The following is a 25,248-nucleotide window of genomic DNA, read 5'->3' as shown; positions in this document are numbered from 1 at the left end:
GCGTTCCGACGCTTATCACTATTAAGGTCTACGACAACGATTTATGATTATTTGAAAAACAACCGGAATAACTTTCATCAGTCCTTATGGGATGACTGGTGCTTCAAGTGCTTGAGATAGCTGTAAAACTTTCATGTACGTACGTAGGATATCTTAATTATCTGTGATAATGCTGGAGGAAATTCGAAAAGTACTATAGTTTTTAAAGGCTTCACAAAAATAGCTGTAAATACTGGAAGCTAAAGGAGGATTATATGATAGCAAAAAAATTGTTTGAAAGTTTTACCTTCTACTTCTCAAATTTTAACAAAATTATCAACTTCTGATTACAACAAAAACTCCAAATTGGTATGATAGCCAGGCCAACTGGTATTTTCGCAAAACCTTATACCTAACGGAGTCTTAAGATAATAACAACATAAATACAATTAGAACAACTCAATTAATTCAAGGTTAATTGGGTATGTGCATATGTGGAATTATCGCGTGATTGGACGGTTGGATTTGATATTAGAACTAACTGCTGAACTTGAGATTAGAATTTGTGAACAAGAAAGCAATCTTGCAGGTTATAGGGTATAAATTAATAAAACTAGTGCATTTAACGTCAAATATTCTGAAATATGGTCTAATAAAAGTTAATTGAATAGGATTTATTGACCAAAATGAGGAAAACTTGTTAAACCAGCTTGATGGTAATTATATTCCATATCAATAACTTGAGCAGCTTAGTCTCAGATAGCACAGTTACACGCGCAAATTCTAATTTTAGAGGAAATTGTATAGGAAACCCCTTACTTCTAACAAGTAGTGTTTACTTGATAATTTTTCGTGGTGTGGTGACCCTGTTCAGGGTATAATTAAAGTGGTTTCTTATAAATCAGAATTATTTTGGAATTTAGTTTTGAAAATGTATATAACGAAATGCTAAAAAGCACACTTAACCAACTGCTTTAACATTGAATTAAATATAATTTCAGCGTCTAATCCTGATTTGTAGTTTAGATCGTTGTTATGTGGTAAGAATTGGGAAGAATTACAAAACAGGGTATCTAAGTTTGCCACGCAATTTGTAATACTTATATATATACTTTACAGGGTTTCCGACCTTTTCTTAGTAGTGTTACAAACTTCATGGTAAACTGAGATACCCTGATCAGGAGACCCTATAAAGTATATTTATAAGGGATCCGTGTGACGAGCTGAGTTTGTTTAGCCAAATCCCTTTGTCTGTCCGTCTGTATATACGCGAATTAGTCTCTCGATTTTTGAGATATCGAACTGAAATTGTGTACACGTCTTTTCCTCATCAAGAAGCTGCTCTATTGTCGGAATCGTCTATTGCGAACAACTACAACATATAGCTGCGATACATTACAGACAGATCAAACTCAAGGCTTTGTAGAAAAGACTTTTTATGTGACGAGATATCTTCACCAAATTTTCCAATGGATTATTGTTCAAGATATCGCCATAATCTTCGAAAAAATTGTTCAGATCGGATATCTATAACATATAGCTGCCATTCAAACTGATTGATCAAAACCTTGTATGGAAAACTCTTTTATTTGAAAGATATCTTCACGAAATTTGGCATGAATTGTAATCCGAAGCAACGCTATAATCTTCGAAAAAATTGTTCATATCGGGCCAATATAGCATAAAGCTATCATCATTTTTATTACGAAAAGCTGATATCCCTTGTTTTGGCACAATAATATTAAAAAAGGAGGAAAATAAAAATGGGAAGCCACATTCTACAATACAACTACTTATGTTTTCATGTAGATTCGTACAACCAATCTGTCCAGAATAATCTCATTAAATATCGATAGTATGTCTTATTTGTCACTTAAATTATTATTACCATTTCATTATTATTACAGTTATTTTTCAATTAATTAATATTATTTTTATTCAATATAAATTAAAATTCAATACTTGGTCCTTAGTTGTTATTAGTGGCATGAAATTAATTAGCACGTAGCAAACACATTACACAATTAAAATAATTTTCCACCTAACAACCGCTACACACGCACAAAGCTACAAGACTGCAGCTACTTGCAAATAAAAGCACACATTTGCAATGATACTAAGAATAGGAATCTTTTTGCTCACTTCTTTCAAACTATACGCTGACAAGTAAACGAAAATGAAACCGAAGCTAAAAACTAAAATTTTATCTAGAAATTTGGTAACGCCAAATCAAATAGGCAAAGTTAAATATTTGTTCCGATTTATGTACTCATGTGTGTGTACGCGTTGACAACTTACACGCGCGTCGTTGTGTGACCAACTGATTCACGATTCTTATATTTTACGCAATACACCACCCCAAAGCGATTAACCGCCCGCCAGCAACAACAAAAAACAAAAACACCGTTCGCACGAGTGGCTTCCGTTGTCTTTCGTTTATTGACAATTTTCTCTAGCCGTATGTGAATGGATTGTATTACAGGCAAGTGATTCCGGTGGAGATCAGTGCGCGCGTCCGTGTTGTGTGTGCGCGCGCGGCTATTTCGAAGCGCGTCGTAATGGAAAATGATTTGTAAAAAGCGTACAAATGTGCGATTTGGTTGCGACTTTGCGCGTTTTGCGCGCGCGTACTTCAACAATCTACTACGATTTGTGCACCACACAAGCTGAGCACGGCAGCAACACCCCAAAGTGTCTAGCCGAGCGCATGGTGCAGTGCAGCGCGGCGGTGCAACAAAGTCATGCGCTCAGCGGTGGTGCCAAACAAAAAACTTTAGCAACAAACTTCAATTTTGCCAACAATGTGAACAATTAGCAACAACTCCCAAGTGGCGCTAACGGTTTGTGGTGCTCGCGCGTTTTCATTCTCCCGCTCATGTGCTCTCAGCAAGCGCTTGCTTTGGGAAAAAAGCTTTTAATTTTCTTTGCCGTAAGCGTTGAACTACCTACCCACTAGACCCTCTTTTGGCGTTTTCTCAAAAGCTTTACTCATTTTTTGCGTATAACATCTTTGTACGTGTGTGTATTTAGTTATTCACCTGTTATCAATTGATGTGGCGTAGTGAAGCTTTTTTGTTTTGCTTCGTCGTTTCTCTGTAGTTTATGTAAATATGTGTTTATTTTGCTTTTAACTCGTTTTTAGCAATCATAGTAATTGTTTAGCGTGTTGTATATTATTTGCTGCTATTTATTATCATTAAGTTAAAAGCTTCTCTCCCTTGCTTCCTCAATGGGTGCGCGTTTTACACAACATTTTAGAATATTAATAGCGGAGTAGCTACCGGCAACATTTACGAACACATCAGCAATGAAATGAGTTTATTGCATAACAGTGGGCGTGTATAAAAAATTTACAACTCATTTTAATCTCTCTCGCCATTGAGATTTTTTTTGAACGAGGAAAGATGTGATTTCAAAAAAATTTAATTAATAGAAATGAAAAAATAGAGAAATTAAAGGAATAATTAAATTCTTGAAGTGACAATAATCCAGAAAAATATGGAAAGCAACCAGATATATAATTCTAGAAATATGTATATAATTTCTAGAAATATGGCTTCACAGGACCTACTCCTAATTTAAAGTAATCACAAAGTATACCCTGAACAGGATACTTTAAGTTTACCATGAAGTTTGTAACACCCAAAAGGGAACGATGGGCTGAGTCGACTTAGCCATGCCGTCTTTTGAGATATCAATCTGAAAATTTGAACACGTCCTTTTCTCCTCAAGAAGCAGCTCATTTTTGTAACCACTGATATCGGACCATTTTAGCATATAGCTTTCATATTGCAAACTGATCAAAATCAAGTTCTGAATGGAAAACTTTTAATTTGACAAATTGTCGTCATGAAATTTGGCTCAGATTTTTGTCCAAGGCAACGCTATAAATCCGAACAAAATATTCAGATCGGATAACTATAGCTGCCATTCAAAATCAAGAAGGTCTTCATAAGAGATATATTTACGTATTGAGTAACTTTAGTTCGACTGTAAGATTATTAATATCAAACTCGATATAGTGGCTAAAAAGAACTATACGGAGATAGCTACGACTCCAAACATATTAAAAGAACACGTTGGACACATTGTTAGTTAATATGCAACTGCGAAAGCTCTGCGCACAGTGGATGCCACGCGAACTCACAATCGACCGATGCACTGAATTAAATTTAATAAAACGGAATTTAAATTTGGCCTCGAATTGCTTACACATCCACTGAATTCTCCTGGTTGACAGAAACATTCTTCTAAACTTGAAGACTCAAAAATACAAAAATAATAATAAAAAAATGAAAATCGCCGAGCCTGAGGCTTTTTTAATTAAATTAGTTTCTTGCCCTGATGGCAACTATGTTGATTTGTAAAAAATCGAATTTCGTTAAATAAAAATTTTTTTTTTATAAAAAAGACTATTCCGCTTGCCTGTTACTTATGAAATTAAACTTTTTCGCAAAACGAACTACGGTATTATTTTTCATCACTTATTTTTAAAACTACCAGATTTATGAAAAAATCAAACAGAAAACGCCCATCCAAAGGATATCTATTAACAATACATATTTACCTAGGTCAGTTTCTAGCTTTGTGGGAGTATCACAAAATCTCTTCTATAAAGATTTCGTGAATGGGTTATATAGGTAGAAAAAATCGTGGTTCATCATGCTGTAGACATTATTCCTCTCCTTAATTTTGAAGACCTTGAAAAACGGAATTGGTCAAGATGACTACCTTTATACAGCGATATTTTGAAAACTACCGTAAGAAAAGAATTTAAAGTATTTTTGGTGTCGCCCGGTCAATATATAATTTTCCGTTTCAGAAAAAGAATATAACAAAATCTAAAACTCGCAAAACTTAAAATACCCCACTGTTGTGTGATATTTACTACGAAAAAATTCCATGCTTGCAAATAAGTGCCAAGTAAATTCTTTTACAAATTCGTGTCCTCTTCAAGCACTAAATATTATATAATAAAACTATAGAAGAAACCACTCAATAATTATACAAATGGAATGTCTTTTTGGAAATAAAAGCAATTGAGTTGAGTATTTATTTATTAATTAATTTGAATAATGAATTAAGCCCGAACTCGCGTGATAACAATTTTTTTGGGAAACTTTTTTAGAAAGTTTTCTATATGTATTAATAAATATTCAAAAATGTTCAGCACTGAGGGGATATTATTCCAAAATATTAAACATTTAATTATTAAAAAAATAACTTATGATTCACTGTAGCTAAACACCTACGACTTCGATCAAAAATAACGTCGTTTTATAAAAAATATTTCAATGTTTTTTTGTTTTTATGACATTGTTAAGCGATTGTGGTAGTCATGTTGTTTTTGCTTTTGTGTCCATAAACGTTTTTTTTTTCTTCACATCATTGCTGAGCTAGCTATTATATTTAAGCATAAAATTTCGCGAAAGATTTGATTTCCAAAGCACGCTCGTTAACTGTTTATGCCACCGCCTCATTTTTCGCCACTTATGTTTTAATTGTTGTTGCTAGAATTCTTTCGTAACACTTCTTACCGCATACGACAGCAGCACTTGCTGTTAGTTTTTGCTATGCTCATGCATATGAGTATGTAATAAGTTATGGAATAAATTTATTAATTTGCATTGATTCGTTTTTCTGCTTTATCCCGTTTTTAGAGTTATTATATTCTTAACTTTTGTATGTACATGGTATTTGTTCTATAATATGTATATTTTAGTATGTATGTATGCAAAGACACTTTGTATGCACTCAGCGTGTATTATTATTTTTCAAGTTCACTTTGCGTCGGTCCAAACTGAGCTAAGCTCTCAGCTTAACCGAGCAAGATCGTACTGAGCTGGCTGAACTAAGCGATGGGCGATCACACGATAGATTTCACATTTCAATAACTACATCTATATGCTATGTATGTATATATTTATAAAGGCTGCAAATTAGATCAGAGAGACGCGCGGGCGTTGAATTGCAACAATGCGCCACAACAATTAGCACAAAATACACGTAGCTTGTCGATATTGACTGACCGTTAGCGACAGGTGATCTCACAATAATTAAAAAAGCTGTCGTTCAGTATCAATGGCGTAAATGTTTTGATTAAAAATATATAGAAAATTTATTAATCAGTTTATAGTTTTTTTAAATAGAATTTTCGAAAAAAAAAAATATAATTTATATAAAGAAAACATTGAAAACCAAAACTTAATAAAAACACTTAAAAAAATATTAAACATTTTTGAAAACAAATTTTATAGTTTTTATCATTTTGAAAATTTTAACATGTATTAAAATTATTTAACATGTAAAAAATTTAATTTAACATGTAAAAAAATAAAAATTTAAAAAATTATTATTTTATCTAAAACAATTTTTTAAAAAACTTGAAAAATAATTTAAAATATATAAAACAATGGAAAAAAATGTATTTATTATCTTTTTAAAAAAATATTTGTTTCAAATGAAACAAATAAACAACAACAATCAGAACAATGCAGAAACCTGTTAGTAAAATATTAAAATATTCAAACATTTTCTACTCACCACATCCTTATCGGCGTCGCTATCCCTTCTAGGTTTTTTCAACAATTGCTTGGTGGCTACATCTTCGCCTCCTAATTTTGTTGTTTTAAAAAAGCTGTTGATTTTCGATTTATCGTTGTTGTTCATTGTGTTTTACTCACAACACAACACAAAATAATTTTGTTGCACTAATATTTTTCCTTGGCCGTTTTATAAATTCACTTTTATACACGATCATTTGCGTTACTTCAAGTGCTGCATATTTTTAGGCGCACGATGTTTAGCACTTTATTACACGCTGTATAAATCACTCGCATACACAAATCATCTTTTGAAGCTTATCTATTTGGTGGTAAACTTTTATACTTTTGCTGTCTTTCAATGCACTTGTTTCTTTGTTGTTTTATTTCATATTGCTGATTTTTGAATTTGTTGTTTTTGATGACGCTGAAAAGAAATTAGTTACCAAGAAGTTATTAGACATATAATATGTTGAAGTGGAAATAAGCGGAAATTCTTGTCGTTTGTTATGATTCATTTACATGAGTAATCTAATATATAAAAATAAAATATAGGGTGAGTCAAGAGCTGGTTAACAACTAAATAGGTAGCTGCGATGAAGCTTTAGTTCAGTTTAGTTACCAAAATATTTTCTTTTTATATTTATATTGTTATCCGATACAAATTACGCATTTTCTGGTGTAAACTCCTAAACTACGGAACCGATTTTATAAATTCGAGCACAGTGTCCAGTTTGGTCCAACTTAAAAGATAGGATATTTTATATCTCAATTATGTTAAAAGTAAAACAATCAATGCATTGAAAAATACATACTATGTATATTTCTGACTAAAAGGAAAAAGTCAAGAAGGAATATAATGTACATACTTGTATATAGTTTTCAAAAAAATGCCTAATCAAAATTCATTATATTTTCCATTTACAATTTGACAAATATTTTTATCAATCATTTCCAAAATTAAATTCAAGTACAATTGCTCCGTTTTCTCCTTGTAGTGCTACAAAGCTTCTTTTGTAACCGAGCAAATATCGAAAAAGCGAAAAGTTTAAGCAAAGTTGCAGTAACGATAAAAACACAAAGGGCCGTAGTCATTAAGAAAAAGTTCATCCAATTTTCGAATTGTTATTTAAGCCTTAAAAAATTTATAAGCTTGCCACCTACTTGAAAATTTCAAATAAAAAAAGTTTATTATAACCAAGTAAGGAAGTTCTAAGTTTGGGGAATATTTTATAATCTCGCAACTTGCAAGGGAAATTACGTGAGGTGTTGGCAAAATTGTATATTACGGGAAGTATTGATCCGATTCAACCACATTGACCGATATTTTCGGTAGTCAACTATAGTCATTTGGGGTCGATATATTCAGTATCTAGGGGCTTGAACAGTTCTTATTCGATTTAGACAATTTTTGGTCACAAGGTGGCGTACTTTAAACGCATTATTCACGCAAAGTTTTACCCCGATACAATCATTGTTGCTTGATTTGCATAGTGGATAGGGAAAGAATCAGATGGAATTTAAAATGGTGTTATATGAGAAATAGGCGTAGTTTTAATCCGAGTTCTCCCATTTTCGCACTATAACATAGAAATATGAGAAGCATGTTATGTACTGAACTTGCTTGAAATCGGTTTAGCAGATCCCAAGATATGGGGTTTTACCTAAAAGTGGGCGGTGCTACGCCCACTGTCTAATTTTGAACGCGATTCCAATAAAGTCGTCTTCTACCATCCCAGAGATAAAATTTAATGTCTCTGGCGTGTATAGTGCTTGATTTACCGCGCTTTTTGTAGTTTTTAACAGTACCGTTATATGAGTTGTGGGCGGGGTTGTCACCCGATTTAATCGTTTTCACACTGTCGATAGAGATGCTAAAAACATTTGTTCTCGGTGAATTTAGTTATTAGAGCTTTAGCAGTTTAGAAGATATGCACACTAAACCTATTAGGGGGCGAGACCATGCCCACTTTTTAAAAAAAATTTAAACTGCAGATGCCCCTCCCTAATGTGATCCTGTGTACCAAATAACAGTCTTGTGTCTTATTGTGTAGCTTAGTTATGGCAATTTATTTGTTTTTGATTAATAGCGTTTTGTTGGCGTGGCAGTGGTCCGATTACGCCCATCTACGGTACCAAGAAACATGTGTACCAAGTCTCATAAAGATATGTGAATTTTTACTCAAGTTACAGCTTGCACAGACGGACGGACGGACGGACAGACAGACGGATTTCAACTCGTCTCTTCATCTTGATCATTTATATAAGGGTATCAATATATATAACCGAATACTCTAGATCAAAAAAATTTCATGTTGCCACTTATTTCAAAATTTTAAGCCAAAAAATTAAATAATTAAAGCTCAAACTTTTTAGAAGGGCTACCACCAATTCAAAAACGTTAGTTGAAACAAAAGATGAAGTAAGGGAAAACAACAAAATAGGCATACAACTAAACAGAATTATAAAATATTGTTGTAAAACTTTTTTATGAGAAAGGTTACCATATGTAAGAAGAATTTAATGTTTTCAGTGCGATCAACGGTTTTCGTATTGGATTTTTCTTATCATGAACCAATTATATAATTTTTGGTAAATAATATTATGTTATATAATCAATAAACCTTTTTTAACAAAGATATTAATAATTAAACCAGAACCTAATTATAAAATAACCTTAATACTTATTTCTATATTTGTATACCCTACAGGATAACAAGAAGCTGCTCATTTGTTGCAGCCGCCGGTAACGGACCACTATAGCATATAATAATAACCCAACGATTACCCTCCTCCCGTCCAACCGACGCGAGGGGCGTAATCCGCATACGTGCGGATTAGCCGAGTCAGAAAAGGAAAGAGAGTTTTTTAAGTGTTGAGATCTAAAACTGCTCAGCTACAGAAACAAAAATTTCAACAGCTAAGATTTATAGTTACAATGTAATAAATTGTTACATTTTCATTCATTAAGAGAAAACAATAAAGTCTTTTTAATTTTGAAAAAATTAGTCAGATAAGTCAAATGTGCTGGAATGAGAATTAAAATCATGACATATACGGCGGAATGGCTCGTTTAGTTCAAAATTTAATCTACAGCATTTTAACAGTATACAAGTATAGCTTTTGTATTGAAACATTTTTATTTGCGAAGGGTTTACTAGCATGAGTGCAACGGAAGTTAACATTTCTTTTTGTTTTAATTCAGTTCCACTCAGTTAGGGAAATTGTTTCTTTTGAAGTAATAATCTTGTAAAAATTAATGACATCTGGTCATATCTTAGTCTACTCAAATAAAACCAACTGTCCACCATAATTATCGTAATTTTGAGATGAGAAAATTTCTCAAACGAGCTGTCAGCTGTTAGAAGTTCGTTTACAATTTATAGGTTATTTTAATACAGCTGTTAAAACGTCATTAAGAAATGACAAACCTTAGAATAAATTTTCCAGGAAATTCAAAATGATATTTCATCGGTTTATCCAAATTTTATCACTGTTGCAAACATTCTCTTAATATTTTTATAATACTACTGAATACATATCGAAATAATTGTATACAATTGTAGATGAGTATGCAAATTTCTATAGACTAATTGAGTGCGTAAAACACGTTTTGTACAATGACTTAATAATTTACCGTTACATGTTTTCATACAATTAAACAATCGGCTAGCGCTAATCGTGCCACAGACGACCTAAGGAGGTTTGTAGGTGAGTATTCTCTACAAATTACCTTCAACTAAATTAATTTTGCCAATTCATTGATCCGCAAAATTGACGTAACTGCGAGTTTTGCACGCTGTTAAACTACAAAAAGCAGTAAAAAAAATGCAACAATTTTAAAACTTAAAAACCAACAATGCGGAATGCCATAAGACACTCCCACCTGCCAACTTAAAAAAGTACGCTCAGAGCCATCAACTAAATACGCATGCGCGGATGCGCAAAAAAGAAGCACAAACAATCATATGGGCATGTATGTAAGTATGTATTTAAGAGTGTTTTTGCGTACTAGTGTTATGCGTGGAAAAGAGTTTTTAGTTGTCGGTTGTTAGTGGCTTCGCGACATCAGCATTGACCCATTAATCTCAAGCATTTATGTATATGTGTGTATGGCTGTGTTTGCATTGCGTGCGCACACGCATTTGGTCAAAACGACAAAATACAATAGCCATAAAAATGCAAACATGCGCGTACCACATAAGTGGCTTTTGAAAGCGCACAAAAGCGTTTGTAAAACACATAAAGATTTTGTAAGCAGCTAGTGACCATCGATTGATTTTGTTAAATATAAAAATTTAAAGAAAAAAACAGTAACTTCGGTTGTACCAAAGCTATAATACCCTTCACAGGTCTTCAAACAGATCTTTATATTGATTTTGATCGGTTAGTTTGTATGGTAGCTACATGCTATATTGGTCGAATTTGAACAATTGTTCGAAGATTGTAGTGCTGCTTTGGAGAATAATCTGTCATAAATTTCGTGAAGATGTGAGGTCAAATAAAGGTCAGGTCAATAAAACAGGTTTCCATTCATAAACTCCGTGTCATTCTGAGTTTTACTCACAAACTTAAGATTCTCGGTAGAGAGTATAAAAAAATAAAATAAAATTAAATTAAAATTTAAAAAACGAAAATTAACAAAAAGGTTAAAGATCCGAAAATTGAATTTAATAGCAAACAAAAACCAAAATTGAAAACAACAACAGCACAACAATCACTGAACATGTCAACAAGCTCGATACAAAATAGTCATCGTCACTTGTCGCCGAAGTTTTGCTCTTTTTAGCGTAAGTGGTTTGACTTGACGCTGTACATGAATGTGTGTGACTGAGTTTGTTTTATATGTTGTTTGATTTTCCCTTAAAGGCTAAGTCCAAATAACCAGCTTTGTACTCAATTAAAGCTTCAGATTCTTGAAATTGCTGCAGCAGCCCACACACGCCTGCTGGTAGCCACCAAATTTGACAGTACTTCGGTTTGACTACCTTGCTCATTGCCTTAAGGGGTGCACAATTTAGCTGCTTGAACAGTTTGGCTTACGTTGATCGTCGAAAATTGTTGTGGATAGATTCGTAATTGTATCTATAATTGGATCAATGGCAGTGAAATTCAAACAAAGAGAAAAAATTCAGGAAGGATAAATTCTGGTGAAACCCTAAATACTTGCAAAATTTTAGGAATATAATGTTAAATGCTGGTAAATCCCCTACTGTGATTATGCTCCCAAAATCACATTTAAGAGAATAATGTGGTCTAATTATGCTACGGTTGTTTGATTTATTATCTTAGATATAGATAACCCGTTATGTTGCGATAATGAAAAATTTTTGACAGATGTCATTAAGAGCTCTTTAAGCGAGTTGCTCTCTATAAATATATTTTATTAACCGTTATATGTATACGAGGGATGCCCAAAAAGTACTCAGCACAATAGATAAACGAAAATTTTGTACAAATAGCGATGTATTTCTCAATATAGTCTCCTTTTAGCTCGATACATTTGACACAGCGATGCTCCATTTCTTTAACCCGTCTGAAAAATCTGTTTTCTGAAGATTTTGAACAGGTTGTGTACAGAAACAGCAATAAAAACAATCTTCTATTAAGTCCCTTATCTGCATACTACAGCCGATATGGAACTAGTTAATACATGTAACGTGTCAAAATTATTAAAAGTTGAATAAACAATATATATTTTGATGAAATGGTGTGATGTATTCAGCATGGCATACATAGCTAGAGTTAATTATACATACATCCTCTATAGTAGTTAGTAACCTATAAAATTAGCAGAGTCTAATAAACACCTGTTAGATTATCAAGGAGCACACCTAGTGTGACAGTCTAAAAAAATTGCGATTTTTAAAAATTAAAAAAACTACTGTATAAATTGTTATAAAAAGGGTATATTTTTACATATTATAAGAAGACACAGTAAATTTTTTGAAGAAAAAATTAAATATTTTTAATTAGAAGATACTGTCTATACCATGGCCTATGGTCGAAAAAAAATCTAAATTTGAGAAAATGGCGCCGTATTTAAGTTTAAGTATTAAGTTAAATTTTATCAAAATTTCGGTTGTTTTATTTACGTCCTGTTTTTAGCGTCTGGAGCCTAAGTTCAATTCGCCTCTAATGCCAACAGACCCTAGTAATTGCTCTGGTATGAAGACAAAATATCATGTATAAATTTTATTTGAAAGCCCTTATACATACCCTAATGTTAGCTATTTTATAATATTGGTATTGGATTGCAAATAAAGGGGCTAATAGAAAAAGGTAGCACAAAATGAAGTACATAAATAACACTAAAAAATATAAATGATAATCAATAACGAAGAAAACAGAAGAATAGATATTGTGCCATGCATAAAAAACAACCTTAATGACATAAGGAATAATGGAGTGCTTTGGTGACCATTTATAGATTCACACAAAAATAGTTTTTTATAATTATTTTTGTATTAACAGTTTCTCGGTAACTACACAAACACAACTGTGACTAAAGCCATACAAAGAGTAGTCTACATATATACACATCAACATACATACAACAAGTATGTATGGATGTATATGAAAAATGTGAAACGTGGATAAATACAGATATTCCTGCATGTGTTTCGTTTGCCCATTGACATATGTAAATACCCAATTGATTTCCATCGATTCTTCACACCTATTGTCAGACACAAATCAAAGTTATTTCTTTTATTTCCTGGGTTTTTTATTTTTTATTTTTTATTTTTTGTACCATATATTGCTTTTATCATTTTTATAAGTTCTGGAATTTATATTTGTTATATTTTTAATTTTATTTTAAATTTTTGTTGCCTTTTCTGTTAATGGGTTTTTGAACTCTGCGCTATTAAGACTAATCGTCGTTGTGAAGTGAAGAAAAAATTCCAAATGACAAGAAAATATCAGTTCCATATATGTATGTATTTGTATGATTTGTATATCTATGTGTAGGGTTTTTTTATTTCTTTTAAAAATTGTGGTTTTACTTATAATAACCATACATTTTATAACGAAGTCCGTTGGCATTCATTTAATTTCTATTTTTTTTTAAATCAAAATAAATACAAACAGTAAAAAAAAGCTTTAATAACCTTAACAAATACAAATCTTTTAAATATAAGGCTTGATTTTGATCAGTTTGTACGGCAGTATGTACGGTGGTATCGTTTAATGCAACGCTATGAGATCGGACAACTATCGGATATGTTAGAAGGAATACCTATTTTCAGACTGTAATATAGAAATGTCAGTATAATGTTATGTACCGCATTTATTTGCAATTGGTAGAGCAGGTCCCAGGAGATATGGGTTTTCACCTATATGGGCAGCGCCATGTCCATTGTCCAATTTTGATACAGAGTACTATAAAGCGTTTTTATGTCATGTTGAGTGCAAACTTTAGTGTGCTGACGCGTTCTTTTCTTGAGTTATCGCACTGTTAGTAGTTTTCAACATAACCGTTATATGGGGAGTGGGTGGGGTTATAATCCGATTTCAACCGTTTTTACAATTGCAGTGGTACACCGTAAATATATAAAACCAGAGAAAACGTCTGCCGTTTTAAGGATAAGCTAATAAAAGACTTTGTTAAAATACTTTCGAAACTCTTCGAATTTTTGTACCTCTACCTAAATGACGTCATAGCTATCTTCGTTGAGCTTTGTGGCTCCCGATCTCATGTAAGGTAGGTATAGGTGAATCTTTAAGCAAACGGGTATAAAAAACTTCAGAACTAGCTTAACTCTGATCAGTTCTAATTTATAGCTTTTAGGTTTCTTGAAATAGCTCTTAAAAAATTATAATTTTTTTAATTTAAACATTCGAGCAAAACCAAATATTAGTTCTCTTAGGAATTATTTGCAACCATGTGTACTATACGTATATAAATATATATATAATAAGAGAAACAAATATCATCGCAATCTTAGAATAGATCATGGAAAGATTGCCCATTCGCGCCTATATCTTCAAAATGCAGAAGGTTTATTCGTATTTCGCAATGATAATTGGCTTTGTATACTTCATCAAATCACAGTTATTGTTGTTCTAACAATATTATATCTTAAGATAACGATTTCTGAACAAGTAGCTTTGAGTCGAGTTGATTCGATAGAGATCGCATAAGAGAAACCTAACGATTAAGCTGAGATGTCGGTAAAAGGTTATCAATCAACTTTAATCAAAAGATTCCTTACTGAACAAGTGGTTTCGTAAAAGTCAAATTTGATCTCATCGTAGGAGGTGCACTGGTTTTTTTACGAAAATTTTTTTTAAATTTTTATTTAATTCTTGGACAATGAACTCACTGTCTTGCTGTCAATGAAAGAAGAGAATACAGAGTTTTTGAAGCGGAAATGACTTTGGAAGATATTATAGGAGACTTTACCTTAGCAAAGGTTATAGTTTTTGTTAAATAAACACATTGTAAAGGCTGTTGATAGCAAAATAGAAGTTTCTTTCGTTTCCGTTTAATATTATAGTGTGTTACTGAAAATACCTCGCGGGAGAATCACGGATTTGACAATTGGATGTTTCGGTAAGAGAATGTTTTTATTATATTGAAACGAAAATATTCAATGATATACTTGTACATTACTTTAAGGGTATATCTATACATATTTTAATAATACATAGTAAAATTGTTAAAAAAAATAATCTCTTTTCAGAGTTACACTTTTTAGAGGTCCAGAGGGATGCAAACTAAAAACGAAAAAAATCCCTACGGTGAAAAAAAATTAAATGGATAAAATGGCAGCGTTTAAAAAATGTTTGAATTATACCCAAAATCGTTGTTTTCGGCCTGCCGTCCTTGAACGGATCAAAATATTAGTAGATCATTGTATGGAAAACTATATACTAAGCATGCATAGTGATCGGATCATTGGTCTCCGAAGAAGAACGAAGAAAGAGCTGATTAAACTGAGTGGCTAGATTTTAGAAGCATGTAACTCAAAAAATATGTATATAAAATTTTAGTGTGGAATTTCCAATGGTATAAACTATCGAAATATGCAAAAAAAAAACATTATTTCACATGCAAGAACAAATGCAGAGTATAAGACCGGCAAACTCGTGAGTAAAATAGGCGGTGTCTGAATATACAGGAATCAATATTGCACCGCCAAAATACAAAATATAGATAAAGCTTAAGTATATTTACTGGAACCAGAGCTTAGGAAAAGCTATCCTGTAGTCCTTAACAATTGGTAGTTTGAATAATCTATTAAGGAGAAGACTAACCTTATACTGGTTATCATGTAAGAAAGTAATTCAAAATATTATATAATCGAATAAAACGTAACCAAACAATTAAAAAAAATGTTTAATTTGGGATTCCACAATCACATTCCAATACAAACAGTACATTCAATTGGAAATATATTTGGCTTTAGTTATTTTATGATTAAGCTCATGAATTGTTAATGCACTGGGAGGTTTTTGAACTGCCTGTGAAGCCGATTCACATTTTTTTGTTTTATTTGGTATTTTTTTAATATAATATTTTTCATTCATAAACATGTTTATTAGCAGGAAGGCGGTGAACGATAACATAAGAGAGATAACGATAACATAAGGCAATTCAGATACGATATATGTCCTCACAATCATCCATTTGGCATACTAATTTACGATCTGTTCGTAATACGAGCAAATAAACAAGTCCATTGATGCTTCATTCGACCAACTACGGTGCTCGTGCGCATTAAAACAACAGCGCTAAAATCAAGGTCATTACATAAATACCCGCATAAACATATATACATATGTGTCGTGCGCATATAAAGACAAACAAGTAGTCAACTTTAGCCACAAAAACATCAACAGTGGAAATGACAATCACGCCTGTCTCACCAACAAGCCACAACCGCCATTGGCACTGGCACCACCGTCAGCGATTGGCCGTCAATGGAGTCAATCGGCACTTGCACACACTTACATACATACATATTTACAGGTGTATGTATGTAAATAAGTATTCCAAATGCATATGGAAATGGAAGTCGCCTATGCGTCCCATAAATGGCATTGATATTGACAGTTGGGAGCGACCGTCGCGTACGCCGCGCCACGAATGGAATAAATCAGCGAACAGCTGTGTCAGCCCTATTGTTATGTAATCATCACGGAATATATATATACTCTAAATATATATATATATATCATATTTGTAAGCTATTTGCGTGTATGTGGGCGTTTACTAAGGAAAAGTGCGTTGAAATGGCCTTAGAAGGCATTGTGTGTGCGTTTATATGGATGTATGTTCATATATGAGTACATCTGTATCTAAAAATACTTTCAAGAATTTACGAACTATTTAGCTTTTTTTATAAATATTACGCCACAATATCTTACAAATCTAAAACTTGTTTCTGAAGGTGATCGGTTGCAAACCAAAAATGTCTGAACTTTATATACAAATATATAATACTTGTTATCTTCTTTTTATAAGTTAGTGATTATGACCGAGTATCAATAAATGTAATTGGGATTTTTTAATGAAGCCGAAATCTATTTTACTCATTTCTCTACCACTACTAGAAGAATCCAAATATGTCACAAACTTTTAAATATGTATCTCTTCTTCCAATATTCAATATTTTACTACTTATAATTGGAAGTTTGCGTTGACTTATCGATCTTTATAGGGTTAGATCGGCGACAGACAACTCTTAAGGAGATAAAATCCAGGGCAATTCGGGTAACGTAACGCTCGCTTTAGTAAGAATTGAGAAGTTCGAAGTCTTAGTTTTTTCATTTAGTACCAATACAGTAAATGGAGGACAACTACAAAAATAGTAAGAGATTTCTACCAAACATCTAGCCAATGTATAAGCGTCAAATATATGTCATTTACCGAAGAAACGCTACAATATATATTTATTTTTTTTTTGCTTCCCATAACTGGTTACCTCTCCCTTGGAAAATGAGTCATAGTTGTGATAAGCCAGAGATTATGCTAAATTCAAACAGCCTGGAAGCACAGTAGCTGTCTTTCGGTTACATGAATCCCCGTCACTTGTGAATGAAATAACCTTAAGGGGATAAAACTTCTTAAATCCCCGAAATGCATATACAGATTGGGAGAATAATAAATTCGTACATGAGAACCTTATATACCAGGCGCGTATAGCACAATTCTTCAAAGCTATCAATCTGAAATTGGTGTAACAGTTCAAAAGGATACTTAAACAATCCTTAATTATTTCGCTATGCTCGATCAGGCTTTGGGACAAATATTACTTTCTCCTAATATTAAATCAAATAGCTCTTAGCTCCTAGATTTAAATGTCGGTTTTGCTTATATTCGAAAATACGAAAATCCAATCAAATTCCGTGACACCATTGAAAACCGGGATTGGTTTTTAATACCGACAACTAAGCAAATCTGTCTTGGATTCCACAACAACCCTGAATCTCTAAAGCTCCACTACAAAGCCATCAATCTGATATTGGTTCAAATAAGCTTAAAATATTTCGGTATTCTTTTGCAGTGTCTTGTGTAACGAAGATTACTTTCTCCTAATATTGAGCGTTGCAAATAATGCATTAAAAAAATAATTTAATTCCAATTGAATTAAATCTTTTTTCTAATCCCAAATACGGGATTTAATTCCAACATCGGGCTTAAAAAGAAAAATCTAATTTTTAATTTCAATATGGGGATTAAGAAACAAACAATAAATTTTTAATCCAAGGTTTTTGAATTAAAAATTCACAACCCTGCTAACACAAGGTGCGTTCCAAAGAAAACAGGACGTTTAAACAAAAGACAGAACAATGATTTTATCGGCAAAATCAATTAATTTTATTCAAAATAGTCTCCTTCTGCTCTAATACAGCTTTTTGCCCAGTCCAAAAGCATGTCGAACGAGTGTTTTAGCTTGTTGCCCGGTATGGCCGCCAGTATGCCGGTGCAAGCCTTTTGAATGGCCTGTTCGATTGTTAAAATGTGATTTTTGGTCAAATAATCGGCCACAAATGTCGATCGTGCAACAAACGCCAACTTCCATCTTCGCGATATTCGGGCCGAACACGTCGCACCGAATGCTTCAAAATTCCAAGGTAGAATACCGCAATAACGTTTTGCCGGCTGGAACAAATTCTTTGTGGACAAGACCCTTGGAATCATAAAAACAAATCAGCATTGTTTCACTTTTGTGTGATTTTTTATGAATTCACGCACAGTTTCGATGGAATTTTCGGTGATCACGGATTTTGGTTGGCCCACATGATCATCGTCATTTATGTCCTCACGACCACTTTGAAAACGTTGAAACCACTCGTGCACCCCGCTACGGAATATTGAAACGTTTCGGTAAAAGTTTTACCAATTTTAAAACAAAATTTAATGTTGGCTCTTTGTTCGAAACTCATTTTCGCACCGATGACAAAAACATACTGACACTTAAAACGCAATAACTTCACTTCCAATAGATGAAATATCATGAAATTTTTACTAGAAGTCGATAAAGGATAGCAGATTCTAACGTACTAGTCGACATATAGATGGCGCCACTAGAGTTTACTTTGTTACTTTTTTACTGTTTACTTTGGAACGCACCTTGTATTACTCAGCTCACAGCAAGGCTTGGTATAAATTTATATTTTATTGTACAAAATTTTATTTTCTTATTTAACAACCTACTGTAACACCTTTTATATTTAAAGATATGAGAAGAGTTTATGCAAAAATTTCAATAAGCAATTCTAATATTTCTAATTGAAAATGTTTTAATCACTAATATCATCTAAATGTAAGTGAAGCTGTACCAATTACAAGTCAACTGGAGCAAAATTCCAGTTAAGTAATTTGCATTGGAATTATTATTGTTATTAAAAAGGAACTACAATAACAGTACTCGTTAAAACTATAGTTGTTATGGCATTGCTTGTTCAGTTCGAAAATTATTTAGAATTGAATCGTTGCAATTTTAGAAGCACCCACACATACAAACGTTTAGCTATGATCATTTTAACGGAGATAGCTATAGACACAAGTGATTTTTTAATATGATATATATGTATTTATAATAATAGTACTTTTATATCGAAATGAGAATCAAATAAAAACATTTTTGAAAGTTAGTTTGAAGGTTTAGAGACAGACGTATCTCCAACTTTTACTCTTCTTTGAGGACACATTAAAAGTAAACTTTGCAAACATCACTACCATATGTAACTTTTCAGGAGATGAAAAAATTTCCACGCGAAAATGTAGAATCACATTTACTGTGACCAGTGAAGGAAAATTTAACTCAAGAGTCTATGAGAAAATTTAGAAAATCGGAAAGGTAGCGTCAACAAGGTGTAAATTTTGGATGCAATCACTCGACATTTAAGTATCCTTTATACATATATATGGATTACGAGTTAAAAAAATCGTTTTTTTCCTAAATCCAGATTTAAAAGTTAATTCATCATACAAAAAAAATGTGCAAATATTGTGCAAATAGTATATCATAGTATAAGATATATATACATAACGAAGGTACACGTTGCCATTTAACGAATTTGGCCATTTAGAATTGAAATTTAAAGCTACTTAGAATATAGTTAGTTTAGAAAACTATTATGAACACTTCTCTATAGCAGACTACATTATAACAATCTCATCTTTCCTAATAACTCGTGAATGTGTAAGTGTCCTAAAAATCCTATACATATATCCTATATATTCTGTATATCCTATATAAAATATTATATAATAAATTTAAACTTTACTAAAACTTAAAAAAAATTGTTACGAACAAAGTTTAATTAAATCCTGGTAAATATGACTTCAGCTCCATAAAAAAAAATTTTAGAACTTGTTGTTTTGAGCATTTAATCAGCTCGGTAGGCGGATGGCTAAATAAAGCGCTGAAAGTTTCAAAGGCACCCTAGTCAAAATAATATTCGCTTTAGGACCGTAAGTAAGTCTTTGAAAGTCTTTAGAGAAATGCCTTCGAATGCTTTAATAGCTGCTAGAAAATTTACACAAAGTTGTAAGTACAACAAAAGTAAATGAAATGCTCTAACCGCAATGAATTATTAGAAAATAAAAAAAACTAGTGCTAGTACAAGCTCGCAATGAAACGAATTCATTAAGCTGAGCGCGTAACGCCCACACTGCTACCGATTACATATTTAAAGCAATAAAAAACAACAAATAATGCAAAGCACCAGCGGAAAAGCACAAAAAAAAGTTAAAAAAAAAAAATTAATAATACGAGTGTTTTAATAAACAGTAAGCGAATGTATATATGTATATATAAACGAACCCAAGCAACAGACCAAGTTAAAGGAAAAGACACAAAAAAACTTAAACGCCCAACTAATAAATGAATGAACATAAAATTTGCCTTTAGTTTTCGAGTTGTATGAATGACAGTCGAACAATAAAAAAAACGCAATTAACGCTCGAAAAGGAAACGATCATCGGCAATCCCGTTGTAAGCGTAGAAAATTGGGTCGCCACTCAAAAGACAAAAGACACGAACTCGATTTGGCACACATGCGAAAAGCAACAATAAAAGACATGCAGAAAAATATCTTAACAAATGATTCGCATAAACTGCCAATCAGGCAGCTAGTCAATCAGTGGGCAACAAGCTACCGTCGCTGACCACACGAGCCAACCTTACTAATGCGCACGCAACGAATTGACGTCCCGAGTGTTGGCGGCGCATGCTCAAGCGCATATGTGGGCTGCTGACAATGTTAGTTGCGGCAGTTCACCCGCACCAATTTGAAATTTAATGACTGCGTCGCACTGGCTTCATCGTTTTTATTTTTTTCATAATTGTGTGCTGAACCTCGTCACTCAGGCGCTGGCGGCGAATTACACCGCTACGCACCACGTTAAGTGAGTTGAGCGTGCGCGCGTAAATAAGCAGCAAGCCACTTAAGCTTGTGCATATTGAGGTTGCGAATGCGCGCTAGTAGCAGGTTTGAAACGATGACGACAGCGGTAATCAGCGGCAAATTTGCTGCAACTCGATATTCAGCTGTGGCTGGCAGTTAGCAAGCGGCGCTCCGGATCGTTTTAGTTTTTCTCACGTTGGTGCATGCAATTTAATTTAAAAATGTTTGTATTTTTTCCATTTTTTTCGGTTCAATTTAAATTTCTTTGCATTAAACATGGTACCACTTTGGTACAAATGGTTTCCAAAACCAAACATGTTATTCAAATTGAGTGCGGTAATTTGGATTTTCGCTATTCGTTGTTGTTGCCTTGCACCAAGCTACAAGCAAATATTGCAGAACAGATGTTTGGAAAAATTAGAATTTTCACGCTTCGGCGCAACTACTAGTCAATAAACTGCCAGCATTGTACTAGCGAAATTGTAACAAATCATTAGAACAAGAAAAACAAGTGGACAAAATTTTAATGAAAAATAAAACGCCAATAATAGCTGATTCTCGTTTACACAGGTGCGCGCTCAAAGGGCCGCCGTTACACTTAGCACGCCATACCACTCCCCACACCGCACCGCACACCAACACATTGGCATCGTTGCGTGTACCATATTTAGCGACAGCGTTGCTCTTGTTGTGCTGCACTTTGCGGCGCGGCGTGCGGTCGGCGGAGGCAATGATGCGAAAAAATCGCTTTAATTGGTTTCACTTTTTCAGCGCTCTCTCGGGCGCGTGCAAACGCTCAAGATAAACAAGTCGATCGCGACGATTCGATTTCGATTCGATCTGCAGTTTGCCGTTTAACTAAGTTTGTTCGTTTGTTGTTTTGTTGTTTTGTTGTATGTCGTTTTTGTTTTAATTCTTAACTCATTACTCATCCGTCAAAGCAGTGCACTATAAACACACGATATGTTGTTGTTGGTAAAATGAAAAATTGAAAAATTGAAAAATATAATAAGTGCTCATGTTTTTTTCATCCACTGTTTTCATATAACTGCTTACATAAGATTGTTGCATGCCTTTTGACATAGTAGTTATTATGATTTAATTGTAATCGACTTTGTAAACTGAAGTGATTACTTGTATATTGTGTAATGTTATTGGAATTGGTAAAGAATCGCATCACATTTTAATTTTAATTTAATGAAATTTATGCGATGTAATTAAAAGTTATCAAAGATTAATCATACACACATTACTAAAATTTAATTCAATTTCATTTTTATGATTAATTTTTATTATTATTATTATTAATAATGAAAACTATAAGCTAATCAAATTTAATAAAAATTAATTAATTAAAAATAATTATAATTAATTACTAAACTTAAATTTTAATAAATTTGTTCATTTTATTAATTTATAATTTTTTTTATTAATTAATTATAATTAGTTTTACAAATTTTTTCTAATATTTAAATATTTCCAATGGCTGAGGTTTAATTTTTTTAACTATTTTCCTTTTTTTTTAATGTCATTATAATAAGTATATTTTTATTTTAATTATTCCAGATTATATTTTAATTTTTCTTTGTTGTTTACGGCCATGTTTTAATCTAATCGTGGTTTTTTGTCTTATTTGAAAATATTTACTTTAATAAATAGTTATATTATATCGCATTTTAGCTGCGATTTTATCTCCATCTCTTATTGCTGGCTTTCACCACTACTCAACCCTGAAACCGAAATTCGGGTATCGGCAAATTTCCCTCTCTCTTTATGAGCTCTTCTGTTTGTAACGATATTTGGATTGATGGTGAGTAAACTAGTCGCTCATTAGATAGAGACAAGAAATAGTCACAAGACTGAGTTCCCTTTCGGTTTTCTTTTTTTCATGCATACTTCAGTCGCGTCTTATTAGAATTAAATATTTTTAAGTTAGAACAGCTGTTAGGAAGGATTGAAAGCACCTAACAAAGTTCAAAACAGTCTGCGTAGTCTTAGAAGGCAACTTGTTTTTCGAGGAGGAAGATTCTCTACAAAATCCCTTCAAAGAGTTTTTATGAATACATATGAGTTACAGTTATGAAAATTAGTTGACAGCCTGACTGTAAATATCTGACTACTAAAATTTTAACACTATTTTCATTTATATTGATTTCGGCAAATAAATATTCGTTAAATAAAAATTAATTTCTTTCCGAGAATAGTGTTCAAAATTTAGGGAAAATGTATGTCTTCTACAGATTTGTACGTCTTATGCGTAATGGAGTTTTCAGCTTGACAAAGCAATCAATTTTCGAAATCACCTTTACTTGCTATACCTGTGTGCACCCTAAGTTTTGGTTATTTCATTTTATTGTTTATGACAGCTTTATTCTATTTTTATACTTTTGCAACATGTTGCTACAGAGTATAAGAGTTTTGTTTACCTAACGGTTGTTTGTATCACGTAAAACTAATCGAGATAGTAGATATGGAGTTATACATATACATATATATAAATGATCAGGATGACGAGACAAGTTCAATTCCAAGTGACTTTCTGTCTGTCCGTCCGTGGAAGCATAACCTGTGTAAAAATTAAATATTTTGATGAAACTTGGTACCCATGTTCCCTGGCATCCAAAGGGGGCTGGTATTGCAGAAACAAAACGCCATTAATCGGAAACATATAAATGGTCATAATTAAGCTACACAATAAGATACAAAACTGTACTACAGGGCAAATCTTTTTGGGATCCCTATCCACCCTGTAAAAATGGGTGAATTTGGATTATAACCCCGCCCACTCCCCATATAACCGTTTTGTTAAAAACTATTAAAAGTGCGATAAATCTATAACTAAATGCGTCAGAGACATAAAATTTTACTAACGATATGGTACGAAAAGGCTTTATAGGAGCCGATGCCAATTTTGAACGATGGGCGTGGTACCGCCCACATTTAGCTCAAAGCCCACACCTCGGGACATACGCAACCGATTTCAACCAAATTCAGTAGGTAATATTATATTATCCTGACATTCCTACATTACAGTGCGAAAATGGCAAACAAAAATCACGCCTACTTCCCATAAAACACAATTTTAAATACCATCTGATTCCTTCACCACCTAATGGTACCTTTAAGGACCCAGATACTGAATATGTGGACCACAGTTCTTATTACGAACTTTTTACAGAAAATATCGGGTTATCCGTGAGATATATTATAGAAATTCAGAGAGATTCCATTTCTGATAATAGTATACCTGTATGTCAAAAATGGGTTTAATCGGATCAATAATTTTCTTAGCCCTATATACCTAATAGAAAGAACTTTCAACTGGGTTTATACAGTATATATTAGCAAATATGTGAGTTATCTAAATAAAATTTAGCGGTATAAATGGATAAAATCGGGTGATAACTTGCCCTAGACCCCATATAACCAAAATCAAGATTTTCAAACATATAGTTGACTTTACTCCTTATACATTGGTGATGGTACGTAAGGTACCTTAATGAAACTCGGAAAACATCTTTAAAACAAAGTTTCGCATACACCTGAAGATATTTCTCCGGCTTTGAACGTGGCAAGTTGCAAGAGTATGAAGTGTTCGGTTACACTCGAGCTTAGCCCTTCCTAACTTATTTTTTTTTTTTTGGTTAATTTTATAAAAATGAATCAAATATTATTTTATTTTATACAATTCATAAAAATCATAAGCAAAATTTTTAATTTTTTTTAATTATAAACAATTTTTAAAAGTTTTATTTTAATTTTTTATAATATTGGCTTAAATTTATTCGATTTATTTAATTATGTTAACATTTTTAATATAGTTTTATACGATTTATTTTCTTTTAAATTATCACTACTTTTT

At 32.7% G+C, this 25,248-nt stretch overlaps 1 protein-coding gene across 7 annotated transcripts in view; it reads right to left on the bottom strand.

Moving 5' to 3' along the window:
• The window catches only part of chas (chascon), an 87,635-nt gene that overhangs the window by 61,200 nt on the left and 1,187 nt on the right, over positions 1 to 25,248 (bottom strand). Inside the window, exon 2 of one of the 7 annotated variants that reach the window (XM_070110826.1) lies at positions 6,523 to 6,948. In XM_070110826.1, the coding sequence (XP_069966927.1) occupies positions 6,523 to 6,648 (126 nt within the window). In that variant the 5' untranslated portion in view covers positions 6,649 to 6,948. Of the gene's footprint in view, positions 1 to 2,121; positions 2,226 to 2,277; positions 2,598 to 5,231; positions 5,477 to 5,516; positions 5,807 to 6,522; positions 6,949 to 25,248 lie in introns of those variants that run through there. The other 6 variants (XM_014237334.3, XM_014237335.3, XM_036371718.2 and 3 more) reach the window with 6 other exon arrangements.

Source organism: Bactrocera oleae, chromosome 5, assembly GCF_042242935.1.
Source record: "Bactrocera oleae isolate idBacOlea1 chromosome 5, idBacOlea1, whole genome shotgun sequence".
NCBI lineage: Eukaryota > Metazoa > Arthropoda > Insecta > Diptera > Tephritidae > Bactrocera > Bactrocera oleae.
Note: the sequence above shows the minus strand (reverse complement) of the source record. Positions and strands in the feature narration are given on the sequence as shown.